This window comes from Arthroderma uncinatum (genome assembly GCF_011692745.1).
Source record: "Arthroderma uncinatum strain CBS 119779 chromosome Unknown scaffold4, whole genome shotgun sequence".
In the NCBI taxonomy this organism is placed as follows: Eukaryota; Fungi; Ascomycota; class Eurotiomycetes; order Onygenales; family Arthrodermataceae; genus Arthroderma; species Arthroderma uncinatum.
In genome coordinates, this window is record NW_022983866.1 from 175031 (window position 1) to 197754 (window position 22724).

Below are 22724 nucleotides of genomic sequence, written 5' to 3' on the forward strand. Positions count from 1 at the left end.
AAAGCGAATTTATTTTTATTTTTATTTTTATTTTTTTTTTGACCTCATTCAAGTCTTGTCATTTTTTTTTTGCTTCCTCTGTGTCCGTGCATGTGGGTAGGGGTTGTAATGAAGGGGATGCTACGGCCGATATGTTACCTAAATATCTGTTATTTGTAGCCATGGTGTTGATACGAAAATCCAAAAACAAGAGAGAAAAATGCAACCTATGTGCTATATTAACCAGATGTTAGACACTCCCACTTGTTTCCCATACTTTATCACTCTGTTATAAAAATACCACCTCTTCTTGTACATCTCAGAGCGAAGATAGTAATGACCGCTCTAAGGCAACATGACTGATCATCATTAGGGGAGATCTGATGGCTCGTCGTCAGAAAAACTTGACCCGTCTGCCGACTCGTTTTCTAGCGAATCTTCAGAGTCCGTCTCACCCTCTTCATTCCACGCCATCCAAGGTTGCAGAACCATTTTTCTTCCAGTATTCACATTGAAAGACTGCAATTTCCACCCCTGGTCCGTAACACCATGGAGTTTGTGCATTAAAATCTTGATGTTAGCGGGGCAAGAAATCCGTGCCGCGAGCAAGGTGGCTTGTTCGTACATATTGTCCTGTAATTGTAAAAAATTTCTTGGTCTTCCTTCAGAGCCGCATCGGGCGCTATATTTAGCGGATGTTTTTAGAGAAGGTTCGTTTGATAGACTGAGATTAACGAGGACCTCTTTTAAGTGTTTAATTTCCTTATCCCTAGGTTGGAGAGCAAGAGGGCATATTTGACGCATGCGCAGTTGAACGCGATGTAATTGTGGGAGAAGCGCGGATATATAACGGCATATATGACTTCGATCTTCAGAATGCGGAGTGACCGTGTCAGCCTGGCGGGATATCAAATAGCTACCACACGTGTCTAATACCAACACGGATAAATTTTCTAGAGAAAGAATGTTGGAGATGGTGTCTGCGTAGAGATAGCTCCGTAGTGCAGACACCGGCGCATCGGGATGGAATTCACTATATGCGTGAAACTCAAGAGTTCGAAATGCTTTATTATTGCAGAGCTGATCCCTGAGTTTCGACAAATTCTTGTTCAGCCTTTCCGTCCATTCATCGAGGCGTTGTGTGATATCGGCATCGATCTCTGTTCTGTCGTCCGAGTCCCAGTCGTCGTCGTATCCATTAAGCACCACCCTGAGCGTTTTCACCCCGTTGCTGATATTTCTCACTTGAGTTGATAGATTTGGACTGGCAAAAAGCCTTGTTAAGGCCTTGGAGGATAGTTTGACATCGGTTTGGAGCACGCGGTAGGCAACGCGATACCACTGCTTACAGACCGTCAGTCGTCCTAGATCATCCCGGAAGAATGAGGCACCTAGGTATTCTAGCACCCAATGAAGAAGTTCCGCGGGCAGCTTCAATAGGTACATCCTTTAGAAAGAGGGGCTAAAGGGAATAGTGCTCGACAATGATAATGGTTGTAAACACAGTGTGGTTGTAAACGGTGAAATTGATGAAGTGGCCTTTGGCGCCGAGATGAGGCCATTTAAATAGCCCAGTCCCTTTTCCTCAGCCAAACATTCATTGACCTTTTAAAATGTTATATACGAAAGAATATTAATATAATAAAATCGGTTCTTTTTAATGATAATTATTTCAAAATAATCATGACTAATAGCAGTAATGGCGTTCGTAGTTCTAAAATTAGTAGTAAATTGCGGGCCTGATTTCTATGCGTAAATGCTACCTTGCGTTCCAAAATAAGTATATAAGTCAGAGTAACCCGCGTAAAAGAGGGCGTTACCACTATTCAAATATCTACACCAAGCGAGGAAAACATGCATCTCGAACACCTCCCTCTCGGGGATGCAGACTTCCCAGAACTAACCAGGGCATTGTGGGAGGCCTACGAAACACCTCATCAACCGTTCTTCCGCGCTTATTGTCCGATTCTTAACAATGACCGGGAGAAGAGTATTGCAAACTCCGAGAGACTCTTCGAGGAGGAATACAGGGGCGAGTTCCCCAAGGCTCAGTGGATGAAGGTAGTTGATACAGACGCGGACAATAAGATCGTCGGTGCAGCACTATGGAAGATCTACGAGACGGATCCATTTGAGGGCTACGATGAAGAGAAAGTTGTAGCCGACTGGCACCCCGAAGGCTCGATGGGCAGAGTGGTTGCGACTGGGTTTCTTCGTGGAGTCACTGCCCCTCGCGCGAAGATGGCAAGGAGACCTCATATATGTAAGTTGTGCGCTGACCATACATCTGCAATATGAGCTAACTTTTTTAATTCAGTTTTGAATATTGCGTTTACCATACCTTCCTACCGCCGTCGTGGTGTAGGAGCCCTGTTCCTCCAATGGGGGGTGGACAAGGCCGACGCTATGGGACTTGAATGCTGGCTCGATGCTACCGATTATGGTCGGCCGGTCTATGAACGCTATGGTTTTATCAACGTGGACGATCGGCATATAGAGTCTCCCATGCCCGAGGGGCTTTCGGAGACGGAGATGAAGGAATTTGAGGCTGCGCGAGCGGAGATGCTGCCTGCGCATAACTCCTGCATGTGGCGGCCAAAGGGCGGGGTTTATACCGAAGGTGTCACTGAAAAGCCATGGGAGGTGAAAGGACAAGCTTGACCGTCATTATCTTAACAGTATATGTGTTCATCTTCCCACCTGATTGTCAATAATATAATTATAACGAATTTGAATAGATGAATAGAAGTTGAAAGTGGAAGTTGAAAGTTGATTGTGGCTTCTCTTTATCGATAAGATATCACATGACATGTCTATAAACATGCTTACCTAATCTCTAGATAACATGTTCAAGTTGCCGAATATCAAATAAAGAACAGCAAGTCAATTCAAAAGAGCAGAAGACAGACGCTGGATTGAAGGCTCTAATACTCTTGCAATGGCTCGAAAGCTATCCGAAGCATACTCCTCCTCGAACACAACCTCTATAAATCTTACTCAGCTGTTATCTCGCCTGGAAAGCAACATACTATCGCCTTCCGCAGACTTGACGCCGTTGCTGCGATCGCAATATCATAGAGCTCGCGTTGGTGCTGTAAGATTGCCTAACTCTTGGATGAATATGTCATAGGGACTATTCACCCTCGCCCCTGCTTGTTCTAGCGTGACAATAGCTGACATTTCGTGTAGAACATAGAATATGGTCGCAATCTACTCCTCCAACTCGAACGCAGCTCGTCGGAGATAAAACACCCCCAGCGCAAACAAACCGTTCAATCAGACCTCTCGCAAAAGAGACAGCAACTCAAGATCCTCCGGCAAAGGCTAGATGACCTAGGCACTCAGGCACATGCTCGCGCAACAGCAGCAGCCAATACAGCCACACCCGAATCCGAAATCGATGCAAGCATCTACACGTCAGAAGATGAAGAGGATATCCTTCCCACGCCGCAGGACAGTGCCACGCCGGAAAATACATCGTCACGAGCATCGACCAGCTCTGCGAATGTAAGGGATGACTCCAAGCAGACAGGGGAGAAAGAAGCGTCCACCCGATCAGAACGAAGTCTAAGCTCAACTATTCCCACACCACCATCCTCGACGTTCGGGCCCGGGTCTGTTCACGGAGAGGAATTCAGCTCAAATACATTACGCAGCCGAAATAACATACCCACCCCTACGACAGCACATACTCCCACCGAAACAGCCAGCCACCCTACCAAAGCCACCATGTCAACAGGGACCTTCTCAGCTTCCGCCCATCCGGCTGCATCCACACCCACATATACATCAGCCGCCCCCAACCCTCCGTTCCGCCCCCACCCCTCTTCAAAAATAGGTGCAGATGCAAGCAAAGAACTAGATTCCGAAACGTCCTTGTCCATCGATCGCCAAGAACAGGAATCTCTCACCGACTCCCTGCTCACACTGGCTGCACAGCTAAAGACATCAACACATACGTTCCATACGACGCTGGAGTCGGAGAAATCTGTCCTCGACCGTGCTGTTGAAGGGTTGGATAAGAACACCTCTGGCCTAGAGTCGGCGGGGCAGAGGATGGGAATGCTTCGACGGATGAGCGAGGGGAGGGGGTGGTGGGGCCGTATGCTGATGTATCTATGGATATTCGGGCTGTGGTTTGTGGCTATTATGATTGTTTATGTCGGGCCGAAGCTGAGGTTTTAAAGGGTATCCATGCCTGTTGTAGGATTTTTAGCGGAGTGGGCATGGGCTGGTCTTTGACTTCTGCGTAGGGAGTAGGGGTGATGTTGATACCCGTATTGTTATAATTACGATTTAATGATCTAACTGATGACCTGATAAGCACCGTAATCGTCTCTTACATGTACTTCGTAATTGCCATGCGGGAGGGAGGCGAAGGCCAGTCGTTGCTAGATCTATCATATTACTTTAGCAGGGGTGTAACTGCGGCCCCATTTCATCTCGTGATGATTGTGACTACAGTTTCGAACGGAGGGAATAACGTTGAACATCATCGAATAGCTATCATTTTCTATGGGAACTTCGCCAAAAAGTAATAAGCGATAGAGAGATGCAAGGAAACACGGCAGACGGAGAGATAAAACACAAGAAAAAGGGCAATCAAGACGCGAGAGAAAGACAAGTGGAGAAGAAGAAAGAGAAAAGAAAATTATAAAATAGCATTTACGGCCATGGTTATCCTCCCAATTTCCGAACCGACATTTAGTTAGGGAAAAGTTTGCATTTGAGGCGTTGTACAGGATTCCCCATAAGTGAGAGAGACAAGACAGAGACAGAGACACGGGTAGGGAAAAGGCGCAAGGAAAGGGGGAATACCTGTGAAAGAGAGACGGAGAGACAGAGAGAGGACTGAGCGCAGAGAGAACAAGGAAATGTAAGGAAAAGAGCTAAACAATTGACATGGAATCCGTAAATAGGCCGGCCAATGCAATGCGAAAAGCATAGCGCTAGCATCGAGCAGTGTGGTGGGGGGTGTAGTAAGTAACGACGAAGAGATAATTCCGTGGGAAAGAAAGGGAAAACCAGGGGTGTGGAATGGAATAGAGTAGCAACAAGAACTTGACACGAGGCATGGAACGGTGGATATCCTTCTGTGAATAGGAATGGAACAAATTAGTAGGAAATTATAGTGATCCAAGATAGAGTGACCATAGATTCAACGGTCAACGAGACGCCTGGAGTTCAAAGGAAAATCAAGGAAAACGGGAATAAGGAAGAAGAATGAAAGGTCACCGGGCCACGCAGATAGGGGAATTGAGAATTTGGGAAACGTGTCGCGTAGGTTGCTGGGTTTTTGGCGGGTAAATTATGGGATATCAAATACACGTAAGATGAAAAAAACCGATGAGAGGTCTGAAAGGTCAAGATTTCCTTTCATGGAGATGCGAGGAGGGGGGGTGCATTATATAAGACCGCAGAGTCGGAGATTCTCTTGTATGATGATGTCTAGACGGAAGTTAGTAAGATATTGATGTTTATGGTGAAATTGGGCAAGATATCACGTACCATTGACAGCTGCCATGACGAATCGAATCTGGGTGGTGTCAGTGGCACATGTGAAGTGTGTGTAGATCTGTTTCTGCTCTGCTTGGTTTAGCGAGACGAAGCGGTTGAGGATGTAGTCGCAAGCAGCAGAGTAGTCGGCGCCTCCTAAAAAGAAAGCATGTCAGTAATCAAGTCTAAAAGGTTAGTGTATCAATGGCGAAACGCACCTTCGTAATCTGGGAAGTAGTTCTTCATTGGGCTAACAGGAAGCTTCTCCTTGAATCGATCGATCTTATTCAAAAACAAGATAATGGAGGTGTTGATGAACCACCTTGAGTTGCAGATGGAGTCGAACAATGTGAGGGCCTCCTGCATTCTGTTGACGGTCTCGTCCTCGAACAGGAGCTGGTCGTATTCTGAGATAGCGACGAGGAAGAGGATGGTGGTGACGTTTTCGAAGCAGTGGATCCACTTCTTACGTTCAGAACGCTGGCCACCGACGTCGAACATGCGGTAGGTGAGGTCGCCGATGATGAAGGTGGTCTCGGTGATACCGGTGGTCTTGACACGGGAGCGAAGCACGTCCTGGTCGTTGGGGAGGTAGTCTGGCGCGGCAATGCGACCGATAGAGTCAAAGTAGCTATTTTTAAAAGGGTTAATACATCGCTAGAAGACGGTAGCAGCGAGAATATAGCTTACTATCGTGCAGAGTCGTTCAATTGGTACTCTCTCGACCGCTTGAAGCACTCCTGGACACCAGCGTCCTTCCACAGGGCCTCGATGGCAGCACCAACCTCTGGTGGCAGAGAGTCACCCTCGATCTGAGCGGGTTGCATGAAGATGGTGTGTACATGGTATTCAGCGCGTTGGTCATCGAGTGGTAGCTCCAAGCTCTCCATGGCCTCGAGGATAACACGCATCGACTGAGCGGTGTTGCTGAAGATAATTTCTTTAAAGGATTCACGTTCATCACGCGAGTACGATCCCTCGTGGATAAGTTTCATCTGCTTCAGGATGGTGGATTTTCCAGACTCTCCAGCGCCTAGTTTATGCATTGTAAGCCACTGCTCTGAACATGGACAGCTGATGAACTTACCAAGCAGAAGCATCTTAATTTCATTTCTCTGCATGAGTTTATCTCTCTTGAGCTGGTTCTCAATCTCTTCGTTTCTAGCCTTCCCCTCCTTATCCTCAGTACTCATTCCGCAACCCATCTTGGCGGTTTCGAAAGAACGTTGTGTTAACGGTTTAGGTGGTAAAAAGGGATCTGCTCAGCGGTGAGGTTAGAAATTGTGTTCACCTAGAGTATTGCAATGTCTGAATGCTCCTTTGATGCCATATAATCATGGTAAAAGAAGAAGATGGGTGTAGGTTGATATCCAGCTCGACAGCCCCCAAAAAAAACCGGCATCAAAAAAGAAAACAAACTGCCAAAAGACAGCGTTCTGGACGAGGATTGCACTCACACTATGGACTCCCGGCGGCGACAGAGGCAGACACAAAGACGTGCCAGCTGCTCTCAGGCGATGCAAGATCGGATGCAAGCACGCAGGCAAGACCAGACAAAAGGGGATGGGCCGTGGCGGAACCGTATCGAGACGAGAGCTGGGAGCTGGCGTCTGGCGATTAGCGACGAAGAACGGCCGCCCTGGGTCTCTAGACAGCGACAGTCGGCGTCGAGAGCGAGAATGCGACGGGCGACGGGCGATGGGCGATGGGAGACGGCGGTGGTTGGTCTTTGGTGGATGGAGATGGTCGTGGATGCGGATGGCGGAAGGGCAAGAAGGTCTGAAGGGGGAAGAGAAGGCCAATTCCTGGCGCGTCACGGCATGACAGTACGGGAGGGCATAGAAATACCGCACCATGCCAGATCGGGACACCAGACCCGCCCGAGAAGCGTCCCAGGAGTGCGTTCTTGGCCACCTCGGGTCGCCCTAGCCGTATCGCCGTTACATCGGTATCTACGTATCTCTCCATTATTATCTACAGTATGTCTACTCTACAGATGGACATCTACAGAGGATGCTAGAGATGGATGAAGAAGATCTGATGGCGTCAGACAGTATCGTGTACGGTGCTGTCAGCCCTGTTCGAGCTGCCACGCAGTGTGATTGGGTGTGCCGCGAGGATCACAGCCTCCGACTCTTCCACGCAGCCTGGAAAGCCCATTCGCTGCTCGCTGGAGATCGCTGGCTATACGGAGTACCAGCAGGCTCATTCGCCAGCGAGGTCCCGCAGCCTTCAACCTTCTTTTTCTGTCTTTGCTTACTTCGGCCTAGGAACGTACCGTATTACCGTACGTACAAGCACTAAGGCACACTCTCGGAGTCTGCTAATATATCAATATATCTTCGAAGCTGCTTTCTTAATATTACAGGCTGGTCCACCTTCACTCCGTCGAGACTGGTAATTAGAGCTGACATTATTAGATCGCGACAGAGTGGGCGATAGAGTCCCTTCCCCTATCTCGAGGCACATTTGTACGGTCCGGACCGAGGAAACATGAAACACATAGTGCCACCATCGGCAGTTCGTCTGGTCTGGAGGATGCAACTCGCCATCTAGGCACCCCATCCCAGCCTCGCCATCGCCAGGCTATGAATCGAGGGAGAGATCTGGCTATGCACGGGCTTATACCCCGTTGCATGGATCTGGATATATAGGTTCATGGCCCTTCTGCCAGCCTGATACTCCGTGGCACCGCCGTTCCTCAGTCGACATACACTTACAGCCCCCGGTGACGTTTCATCCCTACTCCTCGTGATCCATCCTTGCATAAACGCCCATAGCTACAGGGTTAGATACCGACTCTATAGCCTATGCGGAGCATATTCCCTCTCTTCATGCAAGTTCAAAGTCCGAACTTTCCACCAAAAAGTGATATCACGTGGTCTCCAACCCCTTAAACTGGGGCAAAATATCACGTGAGAAGTTATTTTTATGATCTTCTGGTGGGTCAATTACTGGTTTAGGACTAGCGCCATGCTGGACGAACTTGACGATGTTTTCCTGCAAACTCGCGATAGAATGGAACATGACGATAGAACGATAGAAGATGGAACGATGGAACATAAGTTGCCCCACGATCTGCGGCGGATATTGAGCTCCGACCCTGTCTGAATATGACGAGCAACTGCGAGAGACCCGCGAGTTGGGTATAGTGCGTGGATAGGGCTTGGTATCCCTGCTGTTTACCTCTCTACTTCACGGAGTACGGAGGGCATGAGAACTGAGGATGCCACGTCGTGGCCCTGGGCCTGGCGTCTGGCTGGCCGCTGTCCGAGGTTACGCACATCGATGGAGAACTCCGCTTTTCGATGTCATGCACAGAAGGGCCCCTACTAGATTATCTTCCGTACGCGAAATGCGCGTTCCGAATGGGCGCTACAGACAGCCGCCACCCAAGGGGCCAGAAGGACGCCAGAGGATTACGATACGCTGCGTCGCTGCATGTAAACCGCTCGCCGTTCGGTTGATAGTGGATTCTCCTCCGCTGACAAGGTTTCATCGAATTTTTCTAGAACAAGTTTCTTCTCCCTGTCACTTGATGGAAGAAACGGAGTAATATTAAGAATGAACCTGACCAAGCACGCTGCTCGCCGTGTGTATGGCCGTCGTGGCCGAAACTATTGAAGTTTTGCAGTGATGATCGAATTGGCATCGTGTCTGATGATGGGCGGCCCTGTCCTTCGCTCCCTAATAGATCTGCGCCTCTTGATACCAGTATGGAGCCCATGTATGTAAGTATTGACATCTTGATCACCAAGCTAGTTGGCGACAGTTGGTGATCATGGCAAGGGACCATGGTTCCCCCCAGCACCTCTTCCAAGCAGCATCCATCCCACGACTTACTCCGTACATCTCTTGGGTGCCGCGTTCTCCGTGCTTCAGAAGATGGATCATGGCTGTTAAAAAACTTCATACTCCAGTCTATCGAACCAGCCCGCTTGTGGTTAAAGTTCGCTAGGCGAGGCTGGCTTACTAGTTTCACTTATAACAAGGGTCTTCCTCTCTCGCTAACTACGGGAAGGATGATGGAATAAAATTATTCGATATCCTGGGAAAAATTTGCCTTGCTTGGAAAGCACACCGTCTTTCTTGACTTTGGCGAAGAACCAATCGGCTGGGCTTACCTGTACGTAATACCCCTATTTTAACCAGCAAGCACCCCATTCGTAGCAACATCAGGTATAAGCATTCCAAAGCACCCAGTGGAACGACAACGACAACTTTATTTTGACTATTTCCGGATGGCCACTCTCCTGGTATTTGGGATCGGAACTTAGGGTCACCAACGCCTCTCCCGGGTCGGTAGCGAATTTTTCGTTCTACCCATGAACCACCACCTCGTTATATAGGGACATTCAGAAGGCTTTGAATGCCGCCTATGGGAGATGGCGATTCGCAGTCGTTTCTTCCTATCTCATTCCGTTGCTAGACTATATGCAAGATAAGAGGTCTCCCACGATATCCAGGGTCAACCAATACCCATTCCATTCCATCACTGCACAGATGCAATCCGGAGGTTCCTCTAAGAATTAAGCTTCAATTTTAGCTGGGTAGCCTGGGCTATCATTCCGTCAAGTGCAGTCGACTTCAGTTAGAGATGCCCGAGTTTGATCTCGATCTCCTAGCTCAGACGTTAAGCATCCAGACCGTTGGATGTATGGCCCAGGAGAGCTTTGATAGCCGTTGTTCCAACTTGCCGAGCAGGCTTATCCTGCGATAGGTGCATAATGCCCTATACCGTTGTGATCTAGTAGTTCACATGGCCATAACCAGGGCTTTTTGTATTGCTTTAGGCGTTGCAACCAGGTGGATCTCAAGTATACCATCAACTCCTATATCGCCACGGAGTATATAATTGGAACATTGAACGGTTAGTATTCCGCACTCAGAGCTGATGTATTTTGCTGAATAATTTGTCTATAGCCATGGATTTAGGTAGGTAATACTAAGACGCCCCTGGAGATATGTTACCGGCTATGCACGAGGAACTTCCGCAGTCCGCTTGGTGCTGGAATCGTCGGAATATATAACCATGGGACAGTCTGTAGACCTAGTTCCAACGATCACATTATGGCCTAGAATATTGCATATCATAGCTTTTGCCTGATTTAGAACCTATATCAGTCTCGGACATCCAGCATACTCGGACACTCATCTGTTCAAGTCATTCAAGCGTCGAAGCAGCCATTTGACCAAATAACGGCCCAAACGGCCTCGGTATGATCGGCAGGCTGCATTAGTTCAGCAGGGACTGGATAAGATAAGTAAGTCAGTAAATGTATCAGATATATTAGCTGTCAATTGGCATGACATCATCTTATTGGGAGCAAAAGAAAACAGAGAACCAGTACGTAGCAACGTTATATACCCCTCCTCAGAGTGCCATCGAGCCTGTATACAGAAGCGAGATAATCAAATAACAAACAGCCCTGGTTCAGGGGAGAGACTCCGGTGGTTGCCCTGATAACCAAAGGATGGCGGTTTGTTGACAACGGCATCGGCCTTGGCGGGCAGCGTAACTCCTCGTCACTTCGTGCAGCACGCCAGCATCTTATATTCCTGACGAACGCACACTCGCGGTAGCCCGGATAATTGATATTATTTCTGTCTCTAGGGCCACAGAGAGGGCGTCAGACTCTGGCCTAGGTTTAACTAAATCTAAATTCCTTCTTCGAGTGATCATTACATTTTGTATACAGGGGCCTGAACGAGGGCCAGGGCCGCGCCACTTTGGCAGCTTAATTGTCCATCATGTTGACTGTAGAGAAGCAGTGGATTAATGTCCAGCAAAAGACATTCACAAAGTGGTGAGCTATGGATCCCCTGTACTTGTTATGGGTACTCCAAATCCAAATTTATTAATCCTCTCGTCGTCATCTGCAGGTTAAACAGCAAGCTCAAGGTCCGGGATATCGCCATTAATGACCTGGTGGCCGATCTTTCAGACGGAGTCAGTATTCATGACGTTCTACTCGTTTATACTCTATTTCTGCGTGTCACAATATCCTAGAATGAATAACGAAGTGCTAATATACCGTGAAATCAACACAGGTCATCCTCATTCACATCCTCGAGATACTTGGGAACGAGTCACTTGGTCGATATGCCTCCAAGCCGAAACTTCGAGTCCAGAAGTTCGAGAACGCGAACAAATGTCTCGACTTCATCAAAGGGCGAGGGATACAGATGACAAATATCGGAGCAGAGGACATTGTCGACGGGAACAGGAAGATAATACTGGGCCTGATATGGACACTCATTCTACGGTTCACGATCAGCGACATTAGCGAAGAGGGCATGACAGCAAAGGAGGGACTGTTATTATGGTGCCAACGGAAAACTGCCTGTTATCCTGGTGTGGAAGTGAGGGACTTCTCCTCGAGCTGGAACGATGGGTTGGCATTCTGCGCACTGCTGGACATCCATCGACCTGATCTGATTGATTTCGACGCTTTGGATAAGACGGAGCATAAGAAGAATATGCAGCTGGCCTTTGACATTGCTGCAGAGGAGATTGGGATTCCAGACTTGCTCGATGTCGAGGACGTGTGCGACGTTGCAAAGCCGGACGAGAGGTCTCTCATGACCTATATCGCATACTGGTTCCATGCCTTTTCGCAGCTTGAGAAGGTGGAGAACGCTGGAAGGCGTGTTGAGAAATTTGTCCAGAACATGCAAGGGGCGTGGGAAATGCAAAACTCATTCGAACGCCGGATGAGGGCTTTGCTCAAGAATATCGCAGCCCAACATCAGCAGTGGCTAGACTCGTCGTTTGAGGGAACGTACGCAGATGCCAAAGAGCAAGCGAGCGAATTTGCTGCATACAAGAAGAACCAGAAGCGCGAGTGGGTTGCTGAGAAATCTGATCTCGCCGCACTTCTGGGGAATATCAAAACAAAACTGAGCACATACCGCCTGCGAGCCTATGATCCGCCGCCAGAGCTTAGGCTAGAGGTTTTGGACGATGCATGGGCTAGTTTGACTAGCTATGAACACAAACGAAGCCAGCTGATTAACGAAACTATCCGTGATATCAAAAACGCCCTTCGTCGATCCTTTGCAGACAAGGCAAACGATTTTGCATTAACCTTAAACACTCTATCTCTTGCAATATCAGGCCTCGAGGGAGACGTCGAGGATCAGCTAACACACGTTCGGCGGCTGAGCGATAACCTTCCTCCTCTAGACGCCTTCCTTGATACAATCGAAGATCTCGACGAACAGTGTGAAGAAGCTAACATTGAAGAGAACGACTTCACAACATACACTTTTGAAGAGCTATCATACGAACTTAGCCTTGTCAAGTCGAGTGTAGCGAAGAAGTTGGCATTCTTAGAAAACCAGATGGTTGCGCGGAATATGACCAATCTTACACCCATACAACTCGAAGAATTTGAGTCTGTATTCAGACATTTCGACCGAGATGATACAAATACACTGCATGAAATAGAATTTTCAGCCGCACTGGCCAGTCTAGGATTGGTGTATGATGAGGACGAAATGCATGAAGTCTTTGTGGAAACGTGCGGACCAGGCCGTCTAGAGAGAAATGCAGGAGTCAGCTTTGAACAGTTTATTCGGTTCATGGTCAGCGTGACAGAGGATCAGAATACGGCTGAACAGGTCCTCCAGAGTTTCAAGGAGGTAGCTGATGGGAAGGTAATAACATCATTGAAATCTGCTTATTCCCTCCTTCATTCTACGGGAGCTTTTTACTTGAACCCTTGAAATAATCCTACTCACCAGGCTAACCATTTTAACGCAGCCATATGTTACGGAACTTGACCTTCGACATTCCCTTATACCTGATGAACTTATCGAGAACCTAGTAGAGTCAATGCCCAAACACTCGGGACCCGATCTCCTAGAAGACAGGGAGGTGCCAAAATACGACTATATGACCTTTATGGAGCATATGATGAATAAGGGTGGCCATGGTAATGATGTTGGCGGCGAAGCTAACAACACTGGATAGAAGAAGAACTGCATTTTTTCAACCTAACCTTCTGATATACCTCCAACTTTGACTTCAAAGCACAAGGAGAGCAACATCCGCAGCCAGAATATTCGCTTTCAGCTCGTACGGATCAGCGCACACCTTTCGACTAATTCTTCTTCTCTTCACGTGGATGCCTTTTCAACCATGCTATATTTTTAATTTCTCTTATTGGCATGGTTCTTTTTGCCATCGGCAGGAGTGATTGTTCATCATTTTATTGCATTGTGCATTGAAGATACCATGGTCAAGGGGCTGGGTTAAAATGTATGTTATCTTTTTAGGGTTAGTTAGCAATGATAGTAACTTATCAGTCTTCTTCAGAAATCAACCGTGGCATTGATAGGTAATGGCTAATAATATTACAAACCATATTCTTACAGATAACTCGAAGCTGAAAAGAGGATTTTATAAAAGTAATATCCAGAAGAATACTAGCTAAATATTCCCACAGGTGGAAGTTCGTTGACGGAAGAGGGCAAATAGCAGTATACGATGGATATAACTCTGCCGGGGGGTGTACTCCCAGGCACTAGAGGAAGAAGCGAAAGAAGAGCAAGTCGAAAGCGTGAAAGAAAGTGGAAAACGCAGTCGCATAACCCATAATCCGGCCAGTGTACGATCTCCAAATCCCGCTTTGTGGTAGAACGCTGTGCAGATGAGCCCGCCTCAAGGAGGAAAGAAGAATACACATAAGCGAATGAAAATGATATGCCTGACAGCATACGGAATTCAAAGAGGATTAAAGAAGTAGAGTTAAGAAAGCATTTGAGTCCTCTGGAGATGCGAATGTTAAATATAAATAAAAAAAGATATAAAAAGTATGATGAATTCCCGCGGTTCGGGGACGCCTGGCCCGATCTGCCTTAACCAGGGCAGGGGCAGCAGGAAGAAGAAGCGAAGTACGTCGAAAAGAAAAAAAAAAGAAAAAAAAAGCTATGCTTATGAATGAGAAGAGAAGAGACGGATAGAAACCAAGAAAGGAAAAAAGGAGAAGAAGATATGAGAATATAAAGGAGCGTGAGGGTGATCTGTGAGGTAAATTCGATGGATGGTCCCCCTTTTCCTCGTCGACTGTGGAGGAAAAAAGGCATACAACAAAGCCAAAAAAATAAGTAACAGAAATATCAATCCATAATTGAAATGAAATACAACAAATAGAAAAAAAAGGCAGACCAAACACAGACCCGGTAATGACAGGAACGAAAAAATGCAAGGGGGAATGGGGTATACATGCTATCCGTTTTTATAGTGTGCAGACAAGACAAGACAAAATGAAAGAGCTCAAAAAAAAAGCGTAAAAGAGATGATGGACAACTTCAAAATCAAACCAGACAAAACCACTTTGATGACCCGGCCAGGCGCAATGATGACTCGACTCCTCCGTATCCTTTGCTTGCCCGTTTCAAAATTCTACCCCACGCGCGCCCTACCTCCACAGAACAAACTGATGAGTAAAAATATAAATAAAAACGAAGCGGACATGCAGTGGCCTAACAGTTAACGGCTGATTTGCGTCCATTGGTTGGGACGTGTTGCGTTGGGAAGCGGTTGGCTCGCATGTTTGATATTTGGTTAGATTGCGGACCGGAATGTGAGCCAGGGACGGAACCGTAGTATATCGCCTCCATACCGTGGGACAGACCGGTTGGCAAAACAAGGGGGTAAAGCCATGCAAAAGTGCAAACAATGAGATAGAGACAAAATAAAGAGATATATAAAAAAGCGCGGCTACAAGGTGTGGTGGGAACGCCTCAAAGATGGGAACCGGAACGCAAACCGACAGATAAACGGCAATGACCAAATCATGATATGTTGGACGCAAAGCAAAGCAAAGCAAAGGCAAGGGGGGGTAAGTTAGTAAGATAGACGCCAGCCAGCCGCAAAACGAGGAGCAAAATGCAACAAAACAACCAAGGAATTAATTAATCAATCGTAGGCGCGCGTGTTCCATGACCAAGACCATGACCATGACCGTGTTTTCATACAACAAAGTGCAAAGCGCAGTGTATCGCTGCGAGGTATCAAAGAGGCAGAAAAAAGTAGAAGGGTTAAGGTAGCAAGCGGAAGGGAGAGAGGACGGAATCGGAATTGACGGGGGATAAGGGGGATGAGATCAGACTCGAGCGAGTTCAGAAAACATCATATTTTTTTTTGGTATTCCGGTTGTCCGTTCCGTGAAAGCAGGTAGGCAGTGGATGGGTAGAAGACAAGGACAAATCAAATACGCTTTAAACGGGTGCATGGAGATGATATAAAATGAGACGGTAGGGGAGGAAAAGGGGGAAGAGAAAAGGAGATAAATGGAATAGATAAAGGAAAAAACCACTCCACCTGCATACCATGCCGCTGCTAGACATAACCCGAGAAAATGATCCTATGGTTTGTGCTGAAATGAATATGATGAAAAAGAAGAAACGGTCCCAAATAGATAAGATGACAAACGTAGAAAAGGAAGAAAACAGAGATATGACAGCAAATAGAAGACGTATAGAAGGGTGAGTATTTTCGAAATTGGCGCCTCTTGGGAGGGAAAGGTGATGGTGGTTGTGTTTGTGGTCCGTTGCGCCCCAATGCTCCGTGCCTTCATCATACATGTCATGCTATGCTATGCCATGCCACACGCCATGCGAAACCAGTATACAGACGAGATGTAAGTGAGTGCCGCAATCTCTCTATCTCCCCATCATATAGTCAGGGTACGAGCCGCCGTTGTTGATGGCGCCCATGTTCCCTGCCGTCGGCGACCCGATGCCCACGCCGACGCCGACGCCCATATTCATCTGCGCACCAGGACCAGCACCCGGACCGGTTCCGGGCCTCATTGATCCCATGGCATTAGCGTTATGGTTTAACCCTAGCCCCAGGCCGTTGAATTGCGAGGCATTAAGGACCTGGACCTGCTGTGGCGGACCCATGCCTGAGCTATTTGTCGGGATAGACATTGGCATTGGCATGGGTAAACCGGGCGGGGCGCTGAGACCGGGTGGTGGGCCGTTGGCTGTTGAGAACCGGACCGGTCCCATGCCTGTTGATGAGCTGTTGTTGATGCCGGAGACTGGTCCCGGAGAGCTCATGGAATTGGCAGGATGGATGCTTCCCGGTTGGCCGTTGCGGACGCCAAGAGGGTTTTTGGAGAAACTGAGGCGGATGCCGCCCTTGACGCTGTTGGAGAGTTCGTAGCCGTAGAGTTCTGTTAGGCATTTGGTTGCAAAGGAGACGTCTTCGAATTCGACGAAGCAGATGGGGCCGTTGGGTTTTTGGCGGAAGATCATTCGTTTGTAGCCGCGTTGGCGCGAGAAGAGGGCCTTGAGCTCGTCTTCGGAGGTGTCTGGGGGCAGATTGCCGACGTACAGGGTGTTGCAGGGAGGGTTCTGGTCGGCCGGATTGACGGGCGGGTAGTTGAGGCGGTGGAACTGCAGCTGGTGGTAAGGGGTCGTTGAACCGCTGCCGCTGAAGGTTGATACTGCGCTGGTAGGCGTGGGCATGTTCCTCGTGGCGGGCGTCCCGGTGCCAGCGCTGAAGGGAGGGAGAGGAGGGGAGGACATGGTCGTCGTTAAAGAGAGATTGGAGAATTGCGACATGGGGAGCTGGGGGTTCGTCGAGCGGCGCTGCAGGCCCATATGGCCTGACGGGCCGTTTCGTGCGTATGCAATGGGGTCCTTGAGGAGTTCGCCGGTGTCTTCGTCGACGTCCTGATCGATGACTGATTTTCCAGAGACACGCGGGCGGTCGTTCATCCCGTTTCCTGCGGGCGACTGAGAGGAGAAGATGGAGTGTATCCGTGAGCCCGTATCGGGCGCCGGGAGTTCACCGTTTGTCGTAGCTGGCTTGCTGATGGACGAGCTGTCCAGCGCGGTGTCGAGGGAGTGTATATCATCCAGACGAGACATCATACGAGACGGCGGAGGCATGAACGGATGAGGCGAGGTCGGAGAGAGCATGGTCATGGAGCGAGGCAGATGGTCGATGGTATTGCGACGAGATATCATCGCAGACGTCGTAGGACACGCAGACACGATCTCAACGATCATATTGGCGTCGTTTGTCGAGTTGGGCTTCCCGTTCAGCATCGCCTGAGCCTCTTCGGCGGCAGTCCTGGTCTCGAACAACGCAATTGCAGTGAGAAAGGACGAGTCTTCTGAATACTCGTTCGGTATAAATTCTGCATCGACCAGGTTCTTTGCGAACAGCAGCATGCTCCGTAGCGCTTCGTAGCTGGTATTTCGTGGCAGCAGTCGCATGCGAACAGCGGTGGCTCCTCCGTGCTGCTGCTGCTGCTGCTGCTGCTGCATCCCACTCCCGTTTCCCATGTTAGAGCCGTTCGAGCTGGTCGAGAGCTGTTGTCCCAGACGGGCTGAGACGGGGGTCCTCGAGTCGAAGCTGGACGGCTTCCCGATGGGCGTGATGGCGTAGGGCATGGAGGTAGGCAGATTCGCAGCCTGCGAGGTGCTCGAGAAGATATCTGAGGACAGGCCGCTCTGTGAGACAGACATGGCCTTGGACGTGGCCAGGGAGAGACGAGGGAGGCCGGCGGAGTGCGAGTCTCTGCGCTGGAGGGCGTTTTCAAAAGCGACGCCGGCCTGGTTTGGATGCGCAGTGCCCATCATTCACGCAGCGCTTCTGCTGGCCGAGCAGACCAGGATAGATGTGATCGCGAGGGAGGTCCAGCGAGGAGGCCAAGGGCGCGATCCTCTTAACGAGACACGGCGACGTTGTGGTGGATGAGGATGAAGATGAAGAGGACACGGAGTCCTGCGCGCAACCTGAGGCGCAACAGCGAACAGGCAGAGCAGAACCTCTTTACGGCGTGTAGGCCGAGATGCGACAGAGAGCGATTCGACGAGATTCGCAGTGTTGCCTGAGTTCCTGACTAACTAACGCGCGGCGTAACCATGATATCTGACACGAGATGAGCAGAGAGAAGATGAGATGAGAAGACGAAGAGGAGATGAAGATGAGTACGATTCGGTGAAGATGAAGAAGTTGAAGTTGAAGTTGAGATGAAGTTGAAGAGATGAAGACAGGGCCAACTTACAGATATCAGCAGGACTAGTTAACGTCGACGTCCACAGACGATATGCGATGCGACTGACAGGATACAGGAGACGAGCCACTGATGTTATTTCTGTCTTCCAGAGATGCCAGAGTCAGGATAGACAGAGATAGACGACAGACAGAGACGGCGGTTGAGACGACGAGACGAGACAAGACAAGACAACGACGAGACGATGAGACGACGAGATGAGAGACGACGACGACAAGAGACGACAGACGAGACAGAGCATCGCTTTCACGGTCTGGAGCGAGCTGAGCAGACCTTCGCGGCCAGGGAGAAGCCAGTAAAGGACGAGGATGCACAGTGGGCCAACGATACGGGGCAGGAAAAAGCAAGCATGGATACAGACTACGATTACAGTACAATGATAGGACGGTAGATGGGATATGGAGGATATACGGAAGAGAGATGGAGATGGGGGATATGGAAGATATATGGAAGATGGCCTCGTCGATGCCTATCAATATCTATCAATATCTATCAATATCGCCGTCGATATCGTCAATATCAACATCGTCAACACCAACACCACGATACATACTAGCCCGCATACCAGGACCCCCGGCCAATCGAGCGGTCTCCAGGCTTGCTTGGTGCTTGCTCGATGCCTTAGCCTGCGCCAGCGTCAAGCACACCGGCCATCAGACCCGTTGATTGGCATCTCCGCCGTCCCTCGTCGCGTCGCCCAATCAGCCGGCCGCGGGCTGCTGCTTTTCCCTGGCTTGGGACTTGGACTGGACCTCGCACAGGGGTACGACCTGTCGACGCCGGCTTGCAGGTTACGGACGTTACCATGAAGCCACGTTAGACGTTGGGATGAGCAGAGCTGGCTTGGGCGGGCTTGCGAGAGCTCGCGGTGGCTCCCGGTTCATCGTAGCGTCTCCGTTACCATGTCCGTGGTGGAAGCTATCAACCTTCGACTGTTACAGGCATCCAGCAGGGAGCAGGTCGTGGTCACTGCATCTCCTGCCAGACGGTCCTTCGTTTCATTCCTTCACGATATCACAGCATCTAAGCATCAGGATCTTGCAAGTGCAATCTCGCCTGCTGTTCCGCCGATGGCTGCCCCGGACCCGTCCATACATAGATATATACTCCGTGCTACACTGCAATGCACTCCCTGCAGCCCTTCTCTGCACGAGGAACTGCCTCTATCCATGTCACAGTTCATGCAAGCCGCATCTTATACGGGGATAGCTTACACGTGATGACAGGAGATACTTGGAACTGGAGAGACTGGAGAGACTGGAGAGACTGGAGAGACTGGAGAGACTGGAGAGACTCAGAGAGATGGAGAGACGGAGAGAGGAGAGGAGAGATAGACGGAGACGAGACTGCTGGGTGGGTATGAGTTTCGTGGTAGGTTTGTCGATACTTTCCAGATATTCCCCTGAACCGTTGAACGGTTTTCAGTAGCCGAATCACGGCCAGGGGATGACCGATGCTAAGTTTCTCGGAGGCCTCTTGTCAGCCAGCCGGATAAAGCCAGAGAGCCTATTTAACATCATTCCTCTTGGGTGGCCACTCCGAGATGTCAGAACGGATTCGAAAATAGCTCCCTTTTTTTCTTTTTCCCGCCATTGTTTTTCGGTTTACCCGGTTCATCCCTGCGTGAGACCCTGGTCGCGATCTCTAGGTTTGCTGGACGATTGGATTCTGGTAGCTGGACACGATATCGCCTTCATTTCTCCAATTTCTCTTTACGACCCTGTTGCCTGCTAGCTGCGAGATCGGGTCAATCTTTTTTATTTTTAAAATCAAAACGCCGCTTCGTTTTGAGTTAGCGCCCCATTGATACCACCCCGAGATCAGCAAGCTGCGAATTCTCGAAATGATGCCGGTTTGTTCATGTCAATGCATTGCAGGGTTCTTGCCAGGAGACTTTGATGATCCCTATTTTACTCTCTTTACCCTTCTCTTCTTTATGGAGATAAGGTCGAGGTTAGCAACGAGGATAATTAGGACTGCGGCTCCTTCGTCCGTCGTTTTGGAAATCCGTCCATGATCTAAAGCTGGCTATCCGGGATCAAGCTTCATCCAAAGCACAAGCGCTATCTTCCCGATGAATCTCGAGCGGCTATGAGATGAAAGGCTTCACCGTTTCACAGGGGCTATTTGCGTTCTCCACGCTAGAACTGCAAGTCGTTCCCGGTCCGCAATCTCTCTTCGTATGATCCTGGGAACAATGGCCCGAATCGATGCTGATTTACGAGTATCTTTATATCGTATTCATCGTGGTCTACTGGGACATCGGGTCTAAAGATGTCAACCCTTCCATACCGCGGACTAATAGCTGCAGTGTAATTTGCCATTGATCGCGCTTCACGGACGAAACAGATGTTTTGTTTTGGAAACGAGGAATGTCTCGTTTGCTGTGCAGTGGAAGTGGTTAACACTCTTCACCCCAACCGTCCGGGCATGGGTCAAGTGCATACCCTGCAAGCCAGATGCAGTCTTGTGGCTGTTGCGTCCTCTTTAAAGGCCGAATTTATCTCTCAGATCTCCACAGGCGCTGTAGCCTGGATTGTTCAAGAAATGTGCCCGGAGGTCAATTTAGCACGGCATCATCAAATGAGAATATACCCAACGGATAACAGGAAGATACCAGCAAAGGAAGCTCCCTTACTAGTGCCTACTACTCGCGTAAGGGATGCTTGTATCACGGTACATGCTTTTCAGTGATCGGACTCTACGCAGACGATAAAGACTGTAGTTCAACAACTTCCGTTTCATGAAGGCACCATAGCCCGTCTCCAGACTCAACAAGTACTGTTAATCGGGATATTACAAGTCGATGGCGCGAACTATATGACCAAGTATATATGTAGAGCCAAGAATGGAAACTGAAGGCGACTGAAGAGTTCTCCCTGGCGATCAGGAGGAATTTTAGCATAGACATCATAGACATGACGTAGACGATTAGAAGAAAGGAAGAACGGAAGATAAAACGGTTATTCTGTGGCTTTGGCCGTTTTGATGTAGTACAACTACTGTAATTAATGTCATGTTTGATATTTAGTTCTACGTTGATGTAAAGCCTTTGAAGTGACATTGCAGTGTCATAGATATCTATGTCTCGATTCTTCCTATATGTATCAATATATAAATGATGCCATATTACTCCATAAGCTTATCGTCGTTATTGTCAGGCATTGCATCCTATATTTTCACCACTCCCCTCCACAATCTAACACCGCCACTTGATAGACACAAATTCCCCTCTAGATCTTCGGCGTTAGGGAACCTTAACTCGATCTAATCCCCTCCTTGAGGTTAGAAATCGCCTAATGACCGTTGATGTCTGGCTCAGGCTCGACATGGTTGGGAAAGGGGCTTTGGGTTCTAAAAAAATATACGAGATGCTGATGGTGTGGCTTGAAGGAAAACGCCTGACATATATCTACGTGCCACACTGCATGAGCAGACTTTACACAATATACTCTATATACGGAGTACCGAGTGCCGGCGTCTCAGTCTCGCCAATTGGCAGTTCCTCCTGGTGAACGATGCCCGAACAACGTGCGATGTGGAAGAGATATACTATGCATTTCCTACATAGCCTTTCATGCGAACCGACGGACCTTTTCAGCTTTGGCTTCGACGGTGTCAGAAAACCCCTGGGGTGATCATGATCAGTGAAATGCAAGGATCTACCTGATTCAGCACAGCTTAGAGTCCCATGTTAACGGTCACATATAGGCGGAGAGTTGCAGAGGACCATACTGTATGGACGCATAATACTCCCTACGTGTGACTGATTTGACGTCCCGCATGAATACTCTGCTCCCGGCGAGATGAGAACGAAGAGGGGATAAAGGGCGTCGTCACTATCACTACGACTACTGCACTAGCTCGATACCGCTCGACATACGAGCTGCAGCCAGGCGAACAATAAAAAGACGCAATCTTGCTTTTTTCAACCCCCTTGTTTACGGGGTACATGGTACATCGGGAGTGACCATCTGAGGAGGCCGATGAAACTGCTATCCAACATGCAGCTGGGCGAGGCCACAGCGTCCAGGAGATGACGATGTTCGACTAGTACAAGGGTAGATATGACATCTCAGTTAGCCACAAGAGGAAAGTCGAGAATTCCCTGTTTGGAGCTGGACGGCTCGGAATCGACTGTATGATTGCGGTTGGTTTAATAACTTCAAAACAAGCTATTATTGACCCATGGTGGAAAATGTATTC

The 22724-nt window shown here is 48.8% G+C and overlaps 4 protein-coding genes across 4 annotated transcripts; 2 read left to right on the forward strand and 2 right to left on the reverse strand.

The window, feature by feature from the left end:
• Positions 1-1833: 1833 nt before the first annotated feature.
• Positions 1834-4164, forward strand: GIQ15_05424 (uncharacterized protein; the record flags this gene model as incomplete). Its single annotated transcript, XM_033552841.1, has 3 exons — positions 1834-2242; positions 2297-2622; positions 3169-4164. The coding sequence occupies 3 exons, from the start codon at positions 1834-1836 to the stop codon at positions 4162-4164; spliced, it is 1731 nt and encodes a 576-aa protein (XP_033403985.1).
• Positions 4165-5383: 1219 nt separating this feature from the next.
• On the reverse strand, positions 5384-6680 carry GIQ15_05425 (guanine nucleotide-binding protein subunit alpha; the record flags this gene model as incomplete). The annotated part of the gene is made up of 5 exons (XM_033552842.1): positions 5384-5427; positions 5488-5631; positions 5694-6106; positions 6166-6508; positions 6563-6680. The coding sequence occupies 5 exons, from the start codon at positions 6678-6680 to the stop codon at positions 5384-5386; spliced, it is 1062 nt and encodes a 353-aa protein (XP_033403986.1).
• A 4546-nt stretch (positions 6681-11226) lies between these two features.
• On the forward strand, positions 11227-13450 carry GIQ15_05426 (uncharacterized protein; the record flags this gene model as incomplete). Its single annotated transcript, XM_033552843.1, has 4 exons — positions 11227-11282; positions 11359-11425; positions 11527-13134; positions 13241-13450. 4 exons carry the CDS (start codon positions 11227-11229, stop codon positions 13448-13450), a joined length of 1941 nt encoding a protein of 646 aa, XP_033403987.1.
• A 2696-nt stretch (positions 13451-16146) lies between these two features.
• GIQ15_05427 (uncharacterized protein) lies at positions 16147-18081 on the reverse strand (the record flags this gene model as incomplete). The annotated part of the gene is made up of 1 exon (XM_033552844.1): positions 16147-18081. The coding sequence occupies one exon, from the start codon at positions 18079-18081 to the stop codon at positions 16147-16149; it is 1935 nt and encodes a 644-aa protein (XP_033403988.1).
• Positions 18082-22724: the final 4643 nt, after the last annotated feature.